General features: G+C 39.9%; 1 protein-coding gene across 7 annotated transcripts in view; it reads right to left on the reverse strand.

Moving 5' to 3' along the window:
• Nucleotides 1-18420, reverse strand: part of iqsec1b (IQ motif and Sec7 domain ArfGEF 1b) — a 196428-nt gene that overhangs the window by 17748 nt on the left and 160260 nt on the right. The window contains exon 1 of one of the 7 annotated variants that reach the window (XM_086198427.1): nt 3128-3488. The exons of the other annotated variants lie outside the window; for them this stretch is intronic. Coding sequence (XP_086054553.1) covers nt 3128-3192 — 65 coding nt within the window. The 5' untranslated portion in view covers nt 3193-3488. Of the gene's footprint in view, nt 1-3127; nt 3489-18420 lie in introns of those variants that run through there. 7 annotated transcript variants of the gene reach the window in all.

Consider the following 18420-nt stretch of genomic DNA (forward strand, 5'->3'; position numbering starts at 1 on the left):
TGTTGGACCTGTGATGGACTGGCGACCCATCCAAGGCTGCTGGGATAGGCTCCAGCCCCCTCCCCCCAGCCTTAACAGGATAAGCAGTAGGAAATGGATCGATGGATGGGCACTACTACTACCTGTATATACTGCATACTGTCTTTTTTTCTATCCAGTCAGAGCAAAATACCCCTAACAACTGGAGTCATTTTACTATGGACCAACCATGTAGGTTGTACTACATGTAGGCCAACCATTTCACAACGAAAAAATAAGCACACTCTTCAAACGCCCTTCTTTTTAACCTGCTGGAAAAGTCCTAAACATCCATTGAAAATCCACCTATCACATGATAAGAATTAATTTGATGTTGACACTTTCTAATTTAATGCATCAATATCTATGAAAAATATACAATGAAATGTAACGCTGATGCCGCTAATTCAGGAGCTTTAGTGGTGTTTTGGTGGTGGTTGGTCTTAAGTGGTGAGGATTGTTGAGCATGGCTAGCTATTTACCCTTGTTAATAGGCTTTCAGATAACTAGACTAACCACATCCTGACTTAAAAAAATGAAAGAATTGGACTTTTAGCACTTCAGTGGGTAGCTTGGGTTCAGGTTTACATTTAACCATATCATAGTGGTTAAAAAAATATGAGCAACATCACCAGGTCAGGGTTTTATTAAATGTGCCATTGAATGGGTTTAGAAGGCAAAGACCAGCAAACATGTTTATTAATGTTAATTATGCTCTGCATGCTTATTCTCTTCACGATCATTTTCCACACAGTTTCAAAAATCTAATTAGGAAGAGAGTACTTTAGATTACAGGGTCAGCAGTAATACATCTGCTCATTTGAAATGTCCCTGTTTTAATTAGCGAGAGGCAGTCTGGCAGTATTGAAAAAAGGATGTTAAATGCTGGTTTTTTTTTTGGGGGGGGGTGGCAAGTCATTTGTAAGTAATAAATCTATTATTCTAAAATAGGATGACCTATCACTAAAAAATTGTGTCAAACACGCTTTAAATTTCAAGAGGCATTATTCCTCCTACACAGAGACTGAGTACTCATAGCTGTCCAAATCATTGATTTCCTTGGACAGCAAAGAGAAGACTGTTATCAGACTTGCAACTAAATAACAGCATTCTACAGTCAGTGTCATGCAGCCTTATTAGGATTTATATGTGTAGCACTTTAAAATTCCATTTCAAGGCAGAGCCACATGATTAACAAAAGGCAGAGTCTGTAGTTCTTCAAAAATGTCAGACAGTGGAAACCTGACCCTGACTGTACCAATTGTGGGTCAGTAGTTGGAATTTAACATCAACATAATATTGACTGGTATCTCCTCGACACTGTACCAAAACAGCATATGACTGCAGACAGAGTATGTACAGACATTACACAAGCACTCTCAAACTAGGGACAGTGATGTGACTAGTAAAAGATCTCTCTTCCACATCACCAAAAATGTCAATTTTTTTTTTTTAGGGATACAGTAGGTATCAGTAATGTTTTCCTTGCAGTTGCAGAGATGGGAACATGAATGCTCCGTGATCATTTCCTTGAGGAATTACATCAGAACTTAAAAAAAATGTTCATAGTATATATTAAATGTTTCGATGATTGATTCTCTTACCTCAAACCCAGACAATCAATTAAATGTGAGCTTATTGAGAATAGAGAGAACAGAGCAATGTACCTGCAATGATGATGGGAGAGAAATTAAAAAATGAGAGGGAGACCAGGGTATTCCATGTAATAGTTGGTAGTTGGGTGGGAGTTAATATACAGCGCAGAGCAGACACAGGAGACAGTCATGTTAGTTTAGCTGCTCCACACAAATTATACCTATACATACCAATGTCATCAAAACAAATCTCTCTAGTTTTCGGATTTTCCAGGCAATAACATGTTTTAAGAAGCTTTATGAAACCCCTCATTTTCTACTCATTTGTAAAAAGTTGTTCAGTCAGGACAAAATGTTATTCTATCCATTTGAATTACCAGTAAGTGACTGCTTTAAGATTTAAATTTTGCTCAAAATGCGTCTCTTGCCTTCTCAACATGACTGTCTTGGTCCTGCTTCCCTTCACTACACTCTTGATACTAACAGTGTATCTCAGCACATTTGTGATTGGCTGCTGGCTCCTTAAACCGATGACCAGGAGGATTATTGAACACTAGGATAGAAGGAAAGTGCTGCAAGACAGATTGAATAACATGTTATGTCACTGTGACATCAGAAAGCTCCATCAGAGTCAAAGACATTAGTGTTCTTGAGACTAGTAAATGTAACATAGGTGTCAATGTAAATAGTCATCTGCTAGTTTGTGGTTGCCATCAAAAAAGTGTCAGATAAAGTATTTAAACAATAATGGCACATTTTGATGACAGTTACCTTAAGATGATGCTTTTCACCTTTCCTTATGTTAACAATATCCAGTGCAAACAGCCACGAGGCACTGCAGCACCCTGTGACGGTGCATACATTGCAGGCTGATAGAAGGTAACACCAGGGGTCCAGACAATTCTGATGGGAGCTCATCTCAGAGGAGATGTCCTCCCTGTGCTTCTGAGTGGCATCTTCAAGTGGAGTGCCTTCTCACTGTGTCACTCTGGTGATGAATTAATTACTCCAACTTGCTACTCACATCCACACACAACCTGCGCCTCAGCTTATTTTTATGTCACCAAGTATTCTCTCTGAATGTCTTGTGTGTTGCAAGTTAAGCTGATTAATATGAGTTAGAGGGAGCTGAATGAAAGCAGTAAAATACTTCTCTGCCACATTCACTTGCTTGGCATGTGGTGGGATAATCAACAACTTCCTTAGCAATGAATCAGGAGATTTTACTGCATCACAAATCAAGTTCACTGTGTTTACAGAAAAGTGCTCTCTTAGTCATTTCCTTCATCAGCTCCATTATCTTACAATCACTGCATTCAGGGAGATTCATCTCATATGTACTAAGAGCAGTTTTTTTTTTTTTACATGTTGTCCCAACTGGTCCCTGAATAAAGGAGTGAAGTGATATATACAACCTGGATCTCAAGACAAAGTCTTATCTAAATCAGAGGGTAAATACATGTCAAAGTTGGAGCGCACAGCACTATCATGCAAACAGTTCAAGATAGGCTCACCAGCTTTCTGCTTCCAACTCCAGTATGGACTGAGTCCTGTCAGAGGCACACTGCAAACACCACATGTTGCCCTCTGAGCCTCGAAACCAGATGCATTATCAGTCTGCTCTCTGTCCCACCATCCTGAGCTAAATGTAGCTCTCAGCTCAACCACAGACAGCTTAACTTATGGACAAATCTGGAGCTCCAGCCTTCCTTGTGACAAGGGGCGTTAGCAGGAAAAGGGAGGGAATTCCTCCAGGGGAAACTGGGTCGTGAGGCAGCAGAAGCACTGGTGCCCCACTGATGAGGAAGGTCTTACACAGGAAGGGCCAATAAATAAGGAGTAAAAATGGAAAGGAGTGAGCCAGGTCTGATGGTCACAGCATCAGACAATCACAATTAATAGTGTAGGCAAAGCTGAAGGCAGATGGGAAATTCTAGATATAGCACTTGAGCTGTTGGGACTGTGGAGGTACTGCTACTCAGCTGCTAACCTTCAACCAGCAAACATATACAGAATCTACAAATACTATGTTGTTGATCTTACAACTGTGGGTGACAGAAGGGGCCAAGAGTGCCGGAAAGGGAGTTCTCCCTCAGAACACTTCACTCAGTGGAAGTTCTAGACTTTACTTGAAACAACCATCCGAGTTTATACAGAATATTCACCCACATCCCAGCCATCTCAGTGCTGATGTTTAGAGAGATTTCCACCTACTCCCATTCCCCACTTCTGTTCACAAAATGTGAGAGAGAGGAGCCTTGAAGAGTGGCACAATCAAATCAGAAATGAGACTGAAGTAGGCTCCAATTTCCACAATTACTATAGTCAGTGCTCATTGAGAGAAGTTGGCTCCCTTTGGTGTTAATTATGAACTTGAAGCTTAAGGTAAAGCTGCAGCAATTAACCCTCTACATCAGCTTGAAGGCAGAGGGGGATAGTGTGTATTGAGACAGCTGCCTTTGATCAGATCATGACTTATGTTTGTTCCTTGAGAGGTGATCTTGAGAGCCAGACTGTACAGTAATCAGTCTCAAACTACCATATATGAGAGAGTCCTATACACATCCCGCCTCCAAGAAAAAGAATTTAAAAAAAAAATTCATTGACTAATCTGTTCTATTCTGTTCTCTTTAGATTGATTACTTCAGTAAACATTTTCCAAATGAGTTTATCATCTGAATCACTAATCTTCTTCAGTGCAGTATAGATTTTATTACCTTTGCCATGAGGTCCTGTTGTCAGTGGCATTTGACTGGGAGCAGGATTATGCAAAAACTATGGAGCTGATTTTCACCAAATACATACTAAATACGTACAAACACATACATACAAATACATATTAAATAGAGTTGACTTTAGCTGACTCTTCCTTGTTGCTTGACCAGATCATCTCAAATTTGTCAGGCATTTCTTAAAAGAACTTGGTGATGGATTATTGTGACGACTGTAAATTTCTGTTTGACTGTTATCATTGCCAAGTGGTGGATTTGGCCATAGAAGAAGAAACTGTTGTAACAGGATTGCACATGGTCAGATCTTCACCAAACTTGACACATCTGTTGATCTGGCCTGAGGACGTTTCCAAGCTGAATCGAAGTCAGGGACAAAATTTCTCTAAAATTGCTCTCGTTTTGTGACGTCCCAGTGAGATCCAATTTTCACTCCTCTCCACTTCCACTGTGTCATCAAAACATGGTCATCTATAGCAGAAAAAAAACAAGATGACAAAAGCCAAAATACCAAACACAAGGCTTCAAATGTGAGCTCATTATAGTATTTCTTCTACATCTTGTTTGTTCAATCCATGCAAAACCAAAATATGCAAACAATAACTTGTGGTTTTAGGACACTGAACTATTTTGATAAATAAAAGTTCACCCGTTTTGCAGGGTCCCAACATTATAGGGAAGTAACCATTGTTCTGCAATAAATACATCTTTCAAAAGTGCAGTTGCTGTAAAATGGTTGGTTTTTATTAGTGCCTAAGAGGATATGCACATGACATCCTGAAATGCCAAGAGGTGGGTGTCAGTGTGAACAGACACACAGTAATGTTGATGGTAATAAAGACAAAGAGGTTCATTATCCATGTCACACTTGTTTGTTCAATCCATGCAAAACCAAAATATGCAAACAATAACTTGTGGTTTTAGGTACTACATCTACATTGCATTGATCTGAGAAGGACTGAAAAAATTATTTCTTGATATAGAAAGGGAAAAAAATTTATGATGAAGCTGGGAAATATTCAGTTGAGTGAAGAGGTGAAAATATTAAGGAAGTTGGAAATTAGTCCATAATTGGTTTGACTTAAGTTAAGAGGAAAAATGGACAGATTTTGCCTGAAGTTTTGGCTAAATTGTGCGATAAGTAAATGGGGGTATCAATCAAAGTAATTATTTTGTTTTGCTCTTTATGGGCAAAAAAATTGCAGCTCACTCTAAGGTCTCCAAAGAGGATAAACATGAGATGTTGTCAGACATAAGCACCTGAAAGCAGGAACAGCGAAGCTCACTAGCAAGCCTCTGCACTCCCCTGCAGCTGTGATCAGTCTGAGCAAACTGTCCATGTCTTACTGCTTAACAGAAAGTCAACAAATTGTAAATGTCATGTAGGTCCATCCATCCATCCATCCATCCATCCATCCATCCATCCATTTTCTTCCGCTTATTTCTGTTAAGGGTCGGGGGGGGGGGGGGCTGGAGCCTATCCCAGTGGCTATGGGCGAGAGGCGGGGTACACCCTGGGCCAACATATATAGACATGTAGCCCGGGATCCTTTATTTCATTCATTTATATCATGATGTGAAAATGTGTAAAGAAAAATAAATAAATAAATAAATAAATAATTGTAAATTGATGAAGCGTACATATGTTAAAAAGAGGTGGATGGTAATATGTAAAAACAGTCAAGTCAAAGAACAAATTGATGTTAGTTTAAAAAACATAATTTATGGTTCTTTGGTGCGAATGTCAGGGTTCCATGTTTTTGTGGGGCAGTGAAGTATCCTTTATTCTTTCATCCTTATTCGCGTGTGGGCATGCTGGTCACCTTTGTTAGCCAATCTAATGTCACCTTGATTGGGGCGGGGGGAGCTTAGCGTCTCCGCACCGGTAGCGCAGTAAAGTGTGCTAGAGCTGGAGCAGCATCTGCAGCGGCCAAGCCGGATAGCCAGTAGCGGCTACACCGCAGGAAAATATTCGTGAATACCCTGATCGACGGAGAGTCGTCCTTGGTGATGTGTGTGAACTCCGCAGAACTGCCAGAGGAACGCACTTTTGCCATGCGCCCGGGAGAGCCCTGGACCGTGGGAGAGAGATTGTAGCTGCTGTGCGGAGCCGAGTTCACTGCAACGTGTTGCGACTGCCATTGCCTCGCCATTGAAACTATCTCTTGCCTTTGCCCCTATCCTTCTGACTCTTCCTGGACTCATGAGTACTCCTTAAAGACGTGCACGTGCATTTTCGTTTGTGCTGGTAACCCCAGTGAAGCGGCCATTTGTTTCTGGCCTCCCTGCTCACAAGCATCATTGGGGCCTGCATCGTTTTTTTTTTGTTTAATAGCCCGGTGTGAATGTGTGTGTGAGTGTGGGCTGATGGACAATTGATTTGTATTTTCATTGTTACTCAATTTCTCCTCGTATAAAGGAGCTGAATACATTCCTTGATTTTTCGCAAAGGCCAACAGTGAACAAGTAACAAAACCAAAACAAAATGTCAATTCATAATTTTATAATAAACAATTATTTTGTTTAACGTACACTTTGTTTGTTTTTGTAATAGTGATACCTTTGGTTGAATACCAACAGTGAATTTATGTTTAAAGAAAAGTGCTACATTTTGTGCTTGGTTCTTAGAGTTATTGGAGGCACCGAAGTTATTTTACATTACCATCTCCGCTATCAATGGATAAACAGCGCCCATCCAGACAAACTCAGGCCCCGTCCCATTGTACTACAATACTCCATAATCTTTCAATCAATGCCTTCTAGCTACATGGGACTGGGGTTACAGACAGACAACCATTCACACTCACATTCACTACGGTCAATTTAGAGAATCTAAACTCACACACAGAAAGATCCTGTGCCTGAGCCGAGACTCAAACCCTGAACCTTCTTGCTGTGAGGCGACAGTGCAAACCACTGCACCACTGTGCCACCATCTAAATAGATATTATATGCATATACCTGGACCCCAGCAAGGTTTGACTTTAAATCATTCCAATTTTATGAAAAACTTTTAGCCTGAAAACTATCCTCAGTATTTGTTTTCCTGCATAGTTCAACCTGCCAGTCTGCCAGATCACAGCCCCTCCAGCCAAGACCAGCAGTCAAGTCAAGTCAATTTTATTTGTATAGTGCCAAATCACAACAAAAGTTATCTCATGACACTTTACAAGTAGAGCAGGTCTAGTCCCACCCTCCTTCAATGAATCTACACCCAACAATTCTCCATGAGCAAGCACATCCTGCAACAGTGGCGAAGAAAACCTTCCTTCTAACAGGCAGGAATGCCAAGCAGATCCAGGCTCAATGGGGATGGACTTCTGCTTTGACCAGTTGGGGGGAAGAAAGCAGGACTGTGGGGCAGTAACAAAGACAAATAATGGAGACACGGATATACAGATGGCAAGAGAGGTACAGAGATCAAGAAGGAGACAAAGGGTGCATCAGCACACCAACCTTGGCTCTCACCTCACCCTTGACTCTCAAACCATCAGCTCCAAATGAATCATTCATTACCAATCCTGAGTCTGCCTTTTGAGTTCATTCTGCAGTCGCCATGATCAGCGGTGTCAACTCAAACTCATATGAGGAGTACTGTTGCATTGCACACGGAATACACAGAAAGAGTGGTACATCGGTCACCTACACAAATCCCAATTTAGACACACCCAGGGGTTGCTTTAATGAGACTTGTTGCTTAATTACAGTGGATTACAGCTAAAGTTTGTGCAAGTCTGTGCTTTGGCAATGTCAGTGTTGCCATCAATGAGATGCCTGATCTGATGACCCCGTTAATGACTGAAGAGGACTGTTCCCTCACAAAGATTCTTTGTCTGCCTGGTGCCTAGTCTCCAAAATGGTTCTCCACTTGCAGCCTGGCTTCTTCTCTGACCCCAAAGATTGACAGAGAAAACACGGCAAGACAGTGACAGTGTGTCATAGTGTTCATTTGAAGTTGCTAAAGGACCAAGGGAATATTTGAAATGATTCACTGGTTTTTATTTGGACCCTGTATCGATGTTTTGCCTTGTTAATTTCTTTGAAGTTAACTTAGTACAAGGTAATAATTTTTGTTTTAAAGTATTTTAATTCACATAAATTGCCTTTGCTTGGTGGGAATCCCAGGTATCAAAATCAGGTACAAATACATCTTCGGAAAATATCAGAACTTGAGTCCATGTCAACTGTGCTATTGACTTAACCTACTAAAAGGAATGCAGTGAACTGAAGCTGAATTAATTTAAATGCAGATACTTGATTTACTCCTGATTTCATGTTTTCCTTACTAAAATGCCACATTGCAGCATGTTTGCTGGAAATTCCCAGTGTGAGATGGCATGGCTAACTGGGGATGTGATGTAAATGTCCTATTTTTTCAAGAATAGCTGCTGAAAGGAAACATTTATTAATGCATGTTTCCACCTGTATGCTTCAAGTTTCATCTTGTCAGAGAAACGGGGAGCTATTACATCATTAAAAAGAGCTCCAGTGAGAGCACTGAAGATGGAATTATATGATGGAATAAGGGCATTTTATCTTCCATGCATTCATTGGAGGAGCATCACTGTGTCTTCACTGACACAGAGCTAATGTTTTCATCTAAACATTTGGCTTGAGTTATCAGGAGATTCATGGTGACAAGGCAATCACTTTTTCAGTTACACATCTCTTTTGTTTGATTATAGCCAAATGATTTATGTCTGTACCACTGCACTAGTCTGTTTTACTTCCTGACAGTTTGTAACCTATCGAGCAGACTTAAAAATCCTCAAAGGAATTCATGCAAGCTGCTCTGTCCGGAGATGCTGAATGATTCTGATGGAGTACCTCCGAAGTGAGTTTGCTGCTTGGTTGACTCACCTGTCACAGCCCATCTAGCCTGCACAGAGGAAACACCAGGGTCCACCTCACTTGGGTTAATCCCTGACACAGATTCAGTACCTGACAGAGGGTGTTACCATCTTAGTTTCAACTACAACCACCAAGATCACCTCCTGGTACCTCTCACTCTTCAATGTCCATCACACTTCACTTCATCACTCAACAACATGCTTACAGTCTCACAGTGCTGGTAAATTCCATCAAACATGGAAATAGTATTTAGTGTCATTGAGAGCCATTGTATTGTTTGTAGATTGTCCCCAATCTGAGATGGGTGCCCACATATACCCCACCTCCCCTGATATTAGTCCACAAATGAAAGCAACAGCAGTGCCAAGGAAAGATTCTCCATGCATGCAATAGTACAAGGAGAGCTGAAAAATACGGATTTAAAGGGTACTTCTGTGGGCCATGCCCCTCTGCCACCCTATTGAGTATTGTGAACATTGGTAATCTTGTTGATAGACAAACTGGCAGACATTGTTGAAAACATCCCTGTTGGAGGCAAAAATAGGCCACTAATCTGAAACATCCGTTGATTTGTTTCAGCCCCCTCCTCCACCCATCATTTTGTATAGATTCCTGAAGCAACATCTTTTTTAAATTAAAATATCTAAAAAAATATATATACTGTATGTCAGATTTTCCCACAGCAAGTGTCATTTTCATGGGAAGACTGTAATCTTGGTTTCAAATATAAAAAGCATGTAAACTGCAGCAGCTTGTGTGGTAGAAAGTAGAAGATGAACATAAAAATTAGCAGAATATGCCCTCATCCACCCTCTCCAGACCTGTCTGAACAATAAGATGGAATGTTCTTTGTTTTTTTAATGGGATTTTTCAATGTATCCGTTGTATTTTTTTCAATCAAAGAACAAACCAAATTTTTTTTAAAAAATCAACTGACTTAGCCAAGAGCCAATAGTAGCCTATGCCAGATACTTATACAGAATGGCAAGATTATAATAATCACAACTCTTTGCAATGAAACAACTGTCTCACCTCAACTCACCTCATCTCCATTTGTTTTTTGTTTCAATTTTACCCTGTCCACATTCCTGGGGTTTCCATTTAAACAGGAGTAAAATGCAGCGGATGGAAAAGCCTTTCAGGACAGCCAGAATCTGATCCAGGCAGCAATTACATTTCTGGATGATTTTAGTGTTTGTTGTAGCTTGAAATATGAGATTATATTTGACCTGATTCTTTGTACAATCCACTGTACCTTAATTATGAGTCGGGACCAAATACACAAAAACAACTGCTGTTTTCCGTCTCCAACTACAACATGTTTTCAAAAGTGTGAAGGCTCGCCATCAACGTATGTAATTATCTCCTTAGTATCACCATGTCCTGTTTACAGACACTAGGCTACATGGTCATTCCAACATAAAAACAGAAGTTTTGGCAATGACTGCCCAAGCTGCATCAGCCACAGAAGGTTCAGGCCAGCAGGCTGATTGTGTCTCTAGCTGGAAAGCTGTTTGGCTGTGTAAAGCTTGAGCTCAGAGCGTGCCCATGTGTGGCCCCGTCTTCTTTAGCCTCCCTGCCACACTGAGAGATACAGAGAAAGGAGGATTAACTTGACAAACCATTGACTCTCATGATGCACATGTATATTACTCGTAAACGGTTCATGAAACTTACATTCCACTGACTTAAATATCGAATGGATACAACCCTGACAGCTGCATTCAGGAAGTGGCAGATGACAACACTTGATGACCATCTGTTCAGTGTTTATGCTTTGCTGTTGGAGTCTCTCTGACCAAGATGCATTTATTCAGCTTATCTCTGCTAATCTTCCTGCCATAACTCTTCCTTCAAGCTGTTTCTGAGGTTTCTCTAAGCTCTAGTGCCAGCCCAGCAACACCGCCCAGCAGCCTGGAATCAACTCATACATAAACATGACTTCAGAGGGAGACTGTGCTTGATTTATTGTTCCAATACTTTTGACTTTTCATGAGCACATCACATACTATATATGATATATATGAGATATATATGATATGTATGATATATATATATATATATATATATATATACACTGTATATGTACACTGTATATACACACACACACACACACGTAACTATATATCTATATATTATACACAGTAGTGTACAGTACTGAAATGTCGACAGTGCATGCATACTAAAACTGAGCAGTTTGCCTCAACGGTAAGTTTACAGTAACTAGTTTGTGAAATAAAATATAAATTAAGAAGTTTCCCATGATGTGCCTCGTTGTGTCCCTCACTCTTCACTGATATTATCAGTTGAGTGTGACATATGTTGGCAAGCTGAAGAAAGTAAGGATAACCTACAGTCGTTTAAATATCATTAGTCAGTTACGGCACCATGAATGGTGTCACAGTAACGTTACAGTACCTCAAAGTAATATTACACTTGCTCAGGCAACTGCATGCTACCAGACTAGATAAGACTGGAGCAAATTAGGATAATGCTTTGTTGCTGTGCTGTTCTGTTTGAAGTTAGAACTTCATGGAGGAAAGAAAATGTGAACGCACGTTGAGAGGACATCAAAGAAGCGCATTTTGAATCATGTCTTTCCAGGGTCTTTTAGGATGCTGTTCAACCACCTGTCTATTACCTACAGATATTCACATAATGACCTCTTAATTTGACACTGCAATGTAATGCACACCAATAACAGCCCTACCATGAATTCTACTTCAATAAATGTATCACCCGGTACTTTGAAAATGTTGACAGTCAGAGACATTTTTATGTTTATTGAAATAGTAGTAGGTGTTTTCCTTCAGTTTAAATCTTTGTAACAAGTATTTGGAACATTATTTAAGCCATCATAAGTTGGTATGTGTATGTGTGTGTGTGTGTGTGTGTGTGTGCATATATATGTATATATATGTATATATATATATATATATATATATATATATATATATATATGTGTGTATATATGTGTATATGTATGTATATGTGTGTGTGTGTATATATGTATATATATATATGTGTGTGTGTGTGTGTGTGTGTGTGTGTGTGTGTGTGTGTGTGTGTGTGTGTGTGTGTGTGTTGCAGGAACTTGCAAAAACTGTGGTTTGATGAATAAGAAAAAAACAAAAGTAATTCCCCCAACACTCTGTTCTCACTAGGCTGCACCTTAAAGCAAGCATAATCTATCACAGAAAGTGCTTGGAATTATTAAATTCTCACATGGGTTGATTTCGGACCTCAAGAAGCACATGGCTCAAACTTACAAAACATTCATGAGTCAAACAAGTTCCAAGCTTATTTTTGTTGGCAAATGCGACTGATTTGTGGACATAAACTTGTCTTCTTCACAGGGTTTGCAGCTTTCCTATGACATGACTTCACAACATTCTCAAGTCATCAGAAGGAAAATGGCTGCTCTTTTGTGAAGTAAACGCAAAGTTTTTCAACTTTCTGCGAAGATATGTGTGACTTTTTTGCAATGAAAATGCGAGGATTATGACATTTTTAAAGCCCCGCATATTATCACATTTTACATGGAAATCGGCAATTTATGCAGCAATTAATGCAGCATAGGTGAGCCTGACTGGGCGAGAGGCGGGGTACACCCTGAACGGGTCGCCAGTGCGTTAAAGGGCCAACACATTCACACTCACAACCACACCTACAGTCCATTTCGACTCCCAGAGAAAACCCACACAAGCGATGGGACAACATACAAACTCCACACAGAAAATGCCTGGGCTCAAGCCTGGAACCTTCTTGCTGTGAGACGACAGTGCTAACCACTGCACTGCTATGCTGCCCAAATCTCAACATAATCCTCCATGTAAAGACTGAAACAAGACTAATTATTGTACCATAGTCTCAGCCAGTGGAAATTGCCAACATGCTATATTTGCTTCCAGCTTTTTTTCCCCTGGAAAGTCAGAAAGTTTCACAGTTCATCAGTCACAGCCCCAGGTGGGCCTGCCTAGCTTGTACCCATATGACTAAATCATACAGAAATCTATCGCCCAGACATCTCTACAATGTTAAAACATGTCAGCTGTGCACAAACACAAGGACAAGCAATTATCAGCTCGTCCTCCTTTGTCTGACTCAACAGGACATCAGTGATATCTTTATCCCGCTTGCTCGTCTACTTATATGTATATTTCTTTCAGTCAGTTAGTATGTCAGTTAGTAAGACTCTAACAGGCCAAAACCATTGAGGGTCGGAGAAAAAAGGAGGCAATATAAAATAAAAAGGACAGAAGAGAATGTTCATGAACATCAGCCAAAGAGAGGTTTCACTGTTTCTCAGTCAAATCAGTTCAAAATCAGAATAATGAGATTTCCTTTAATTTCATATACTGAAGCAGGTCAAATGGATATGGTGTGTAATTTGTTGAGTGTCACTTATTCTGATGAACCTCGAGCGAAATATCTGTGACAGAAGCTCTTCTCAGCTGTATGAGCTTTATCTTGACATTCATGATTGAATGTTTCATTGTTCTCTTTATTTTGTTGTTACACAGTACAATACAACAAAAATAGGACATAATAGAACAAAAATAGGACAATCTGTTGAAACTGCTTTCCTGCCTGACTGTTGAAGAATGGGGATTTTTATCTTAAACTAGACATGCAGACTTAAACTCAGAGCAATACGAAGAGAGGAAAGGGAAAATGTCACTGGAGGCCAAATGAGTTTCTTCTACCAGCTTCCTGTTTTAAGTAAAAGCCATGGTTTCTGAATAAAGTGACAAAAGTCACTTGTCATGTAAAAAAAAGTTTCAACTGCAAGGCTGTGGTTAGTTACATCTCAATATTGTGCAGAACACAGCAGTTCATAATGATTTTGTGATAAATATATCAAAACAATGCTGAAATAAATTGAGGAATTCATTGATGCCAATTTGGATTTGGGTTTTTGCCCCATATTATCTTTTTTTTTTGGTCATAATTTTATACAGAATGTGAATATGACATAAAGTCAGCATCAGAATGCTTATATTTTTCTGAGTGATTGCAACTAAAAACTTGCATGATATTACATGATAAAAACAATTATCTCTGCCTCCTCAGATGAAATGCTAGCATCCCCAGAATGACCTCAAACTGTCCCACTGACATCCTAAAATATGGCATCATGGTCGAGCTTCAGCTCCTGTATGAGGCAAGTCTCTCTTTCAAATTCTGAGTTGAGAAAACAAAATAATCCACAGAACGATAACAGTGAGAATGACAGACACAAAGCTACCTTCACTTTGTGAAGTTCAAATCAAGTCTTACAGCAGGCCTGAGTGTTTCTAAACCTAAGAAGGTGAAGACTTATGTCCAGGATTCTCCTTTGTGTACAACAGCATGGATCTACTTAGGTGTACCCTGCTTGGCCACCTCTGCCAAGTTACTGCACAACAGGCACAACCTCTGTCTACAGAACGGCTCTGGGTGCTGCTGTTGTTGCCATCTGCAATGAAGAGTTGCTTTCTGCCTTCTGCATGCCTCTTGTCCTCCTCCTGGAGTCCACCTTTGTTGTGTGAAAGAGCCTCCGAGGCTTAAATGCCGAAAAGGTTGTGTGATGTTGTTGTGCCAGATATGTCAGAGAGGAGTGGCAGCCGGTTGTGACACACTTGATTACCCTGGCTGGCTGGGAATTATTTTGGGCTCTCAGTGACACCCTCCTAAAATTGACTCTCCATGTCATTATGTATAATTATCTATTACATTAATCTGGCACCACATAGATCTCAATTTTTTTTATTGCAATATATGCCCCCACCTAACCAGCACACAGCTTATAAGTCAACTGATATCCTGGAAAAAAAAAATAGTGTGAAAACCCCACTCTGAACGATCTTATTATGAAAGAGAAATGGATGGATGGATTTGTGAACTTGAGCTAGTTCATTTTCATTTGTGTGAAATTTGCTCTTGTAAAATGTGACCTTGCACAACACTGGTTGGGGGAGTGGACAGAACAGTTCACGCCAGACAGACGTAGAGGGAAACACACATTCACAGATGCAGGCTCTGGGCTGTTGAGGAGCTGGGCTGCACAAGACAGCCAGGGAGCTGTCAGAGGAAGCTGAATAAGACCTTCTGAATATGATTTAGGACATTGGATAAGGAATCGGCAGTGAACAGCTCCTGCAGACAGTTAGCTGCTGGGGGTGTCAGGGAGATGTCCCTGTTCACTGCCCCGCCACCAGGACATGTTCTGGGACAAGGGGTGAAACATCCATGAGTGATGGTTCTCAACTGATGACCCTGCAGGTAAACAGAGCAGGCACTGGTGGAGGTGCAGCAGGCCTAAGGCCATGCAGGAAGAACACTTACCTGTACAATGAAAAAAGATCCTTGATGAATATCTTGAAATACATTGATCAGAATTGCTCTGTCATGATACAACTGCTATTATTGGTTAAAGTATCTTATTGTAGTGGAGAGTCTTACAAGTTGTTGCACCAAATGAAATCATTCCAGGTCACTTAGTTAGCATTGCGGCATTTGTTTGCATCAGAATCATTTGAGAGTCCCATCTGGCTAAGCTACTGATACAGTGAGCAGCATGGTCTTGAGACATTCAGCACATGCTGAGAAGCAATATCAAAAGGATATCAGTAAGAAGACACCTTGGATTGGCTCTTCCTGTGACCAGGGATAACCTTTTGAAACATCACTTCCTTCTGTATATCTCCACACATAGACAGCTTCTTTCCGTCTTTACTTGTAGAACATGAAAACTTGATTTAAAAATTTTTCAAGGAAAAGCAAGTCATCTCGAAAGTATGCTTGCTGATTGTCCAAGAAAGAAAAGCCAGACACCCCTGTTTCATCACTGACTGATGATCACATATAAACAGATGTGCTTTATATATCAAACAAGTTAGGACTTACTGCAAGACCTCCACACTCCCACTTTCACACCAAGCACTATTAAAAGAAACAAAAAACACACATTTGAATTCGTAAAAAATTTTGTTGTTATGAATCCTTGCACACCACTGTAAGACAGAATGAAAGGATTTTCAGTATAAATAACAATGTGATCAATGGCCTTTGTTTACATCTGATGCCAAACCCTTAGGTCTGTTTAGTATAAGGCTGGATATCTCCTAGCAGTGAAAATAGCGTTTGATCGTCAATAATCATAATGTTGCAGGTTTAATCCCCATTTTCTCCTCTGAGCAAATGAGGACACAATAAAATGCATTGAGTAGATCTAAGGCAGAAGAGTGCAAGTGTGGTCAGCTTATCATGTCAGAAAAGTGCTGTTTTAACTGATGATTTCTACACTCAGAGCTGTGCTGGTTTGTGAATGGAAACTGTGCATACATGATCTGAGACCTGACCTGAGATTTCATCATATCCTCAGTGCTCACATCCATACACCTTAATGCCAAAAGTTGCCCATTTCCTGTCCCACATTTGTTTAAGAGTGCCAGTGTGTATTTAATCAAAGTATCCCATTATAATGTGCCAATCAAAGGGATTTGTATGTTCTATGCCCCCATTTTTTTTGTTTTTTTGTACATGTTGACATTCATTGACATTTATCTATTTTTCTCTTAAGACTTACAAAGCCTGCAGTAACACAAGTGTTCTGAACTACAATGATATATGCTCTTAGCTTAAAGCAGGTCCTACACAACAATTACACATTCAAAATGTCTGATGAATCTCAAATAATTTTACTGTCAAGTTGGCCCACAATTAGCAGCCTGATTAATCACAAAGAAGTCTTGCAGCATAATCTTTTGCCTCCTCCTCTGAAACATCACTACAAACTAAGCTTGTAATAACATTGGATTAGATTAGACTCCCTTTAACTGTCATTGCACGAGCAGACTGATATGGAGTAGCTATCCTGGTGCTGCTTTCACACATAACATGCTACTGTGAAAAATAGTGTGGAGTTTAAACTCATTTAACATGCACATTATTTACAGACAGGAGACAAATTAAAGGAAAAACTGCACAACACATCTCAGTAAGGGACTGTACTGTAAATGGGCCACCACAAGCTGCCAAAACAGCTTCAGTTCACCAGAAAAATGAAAATTCTGTCATTATCTTCTCATCCTCATGCTGATGGACAGAATTATTAGAAGTCTATTTTTCCACAAAAAACTGCTGGTGTTTCACAGGAAATAAACATAATCTCTTTAACAATTTAAGTGAATGGTGACCAATTTTAAAGCATATACACAACAATCCAAGTCCTCAACATACAAAGGTGTTTTGCCATTGATGCAATGTTTTCAGCCACACTTTTCTCTGTAACCCATAATTTGGAAACAGTGAAAGCATCAAGACTTTTTCAAGTGTGCATGAGGGATTTTAGGATTTTCTTATGTTTTTGTTTTGTTTTTACATTTGAAAATGGGTTATCATTCACTTCAACTGTTTGGAAGGTTAATGCAATGCCTTTTCCTTTGAACAGTGTTTTGTGGACTAATAAATCTCACCCTACATTAAGTCACAAATGCAAACAAAATTAGATTGATTGCAATGAGCAAGCTAACATATCCCGGGAGGCACATTTCAGCTTCAGACATAACCCTGATGTTGAAATTTGGTCATCTGACATGACTTACATTCAACCAAATATTATACGTTTGTGTCCAGCTAGAATGACTCAGCATTGATTTGGATTGCTTTCAACTCCAGCATGCTGGAATCAAGTGTCCTTGGTGAGACCCTGAATGACAGGCCAACAGAGTGAGTCTGGCCATCCTGCTGGCTGAGCCCTTAACTACTGCCTTTGAATCGAAATGTGAGATGACTCATCAGAAGCTTGTCACAGCTCCCTGCCTGCTCTTGCTCTCAATACTCCTTTGGATGGGCCCATGATTTATTTAATACACATGCTGATGTATTTTACATTAAAACATCCTAAATGCTTCAGTGCTCTTCTATTGGAAAGGCCTCTCCAGTTAGGTGGGTGTTGCTGTTATCTGTCTTCGACTCTTATTGCATCATCAAGTGCTGTTTTGCGAATGATGTGTTTTCATGAATATTGGACATGGAAAAAAATTACTCTTCCCTGACAGCTGTGATGGATGCAAAATTCTAAAATGGTATATCTACACAAACACACACACACACACACACACACACACACACACACACACACTCATGAGATTAAAATACCAACGGCAGAGCATAGTTTGATTCATAACCACAAACACAGGATTTCAACGTTGTTGAATTATCTGGTATCAAGCAGCTTAATG

This window comes from Aulostomus chinensis, chromosome 3 (genome assembly GCF_037954235.1).
Source record: "Aulostomus chinensis isolate RoL2024-O1b breed Wild chromosome 3, RoL_Achi_v1.0, whole genome shotgun sequence".
NCBI lineage: Eukaryota > Metazoa > Chordata > Actinopteri > Syngnathiformes > Aulostomidae > Aulostomus > Aulostomus chinensis.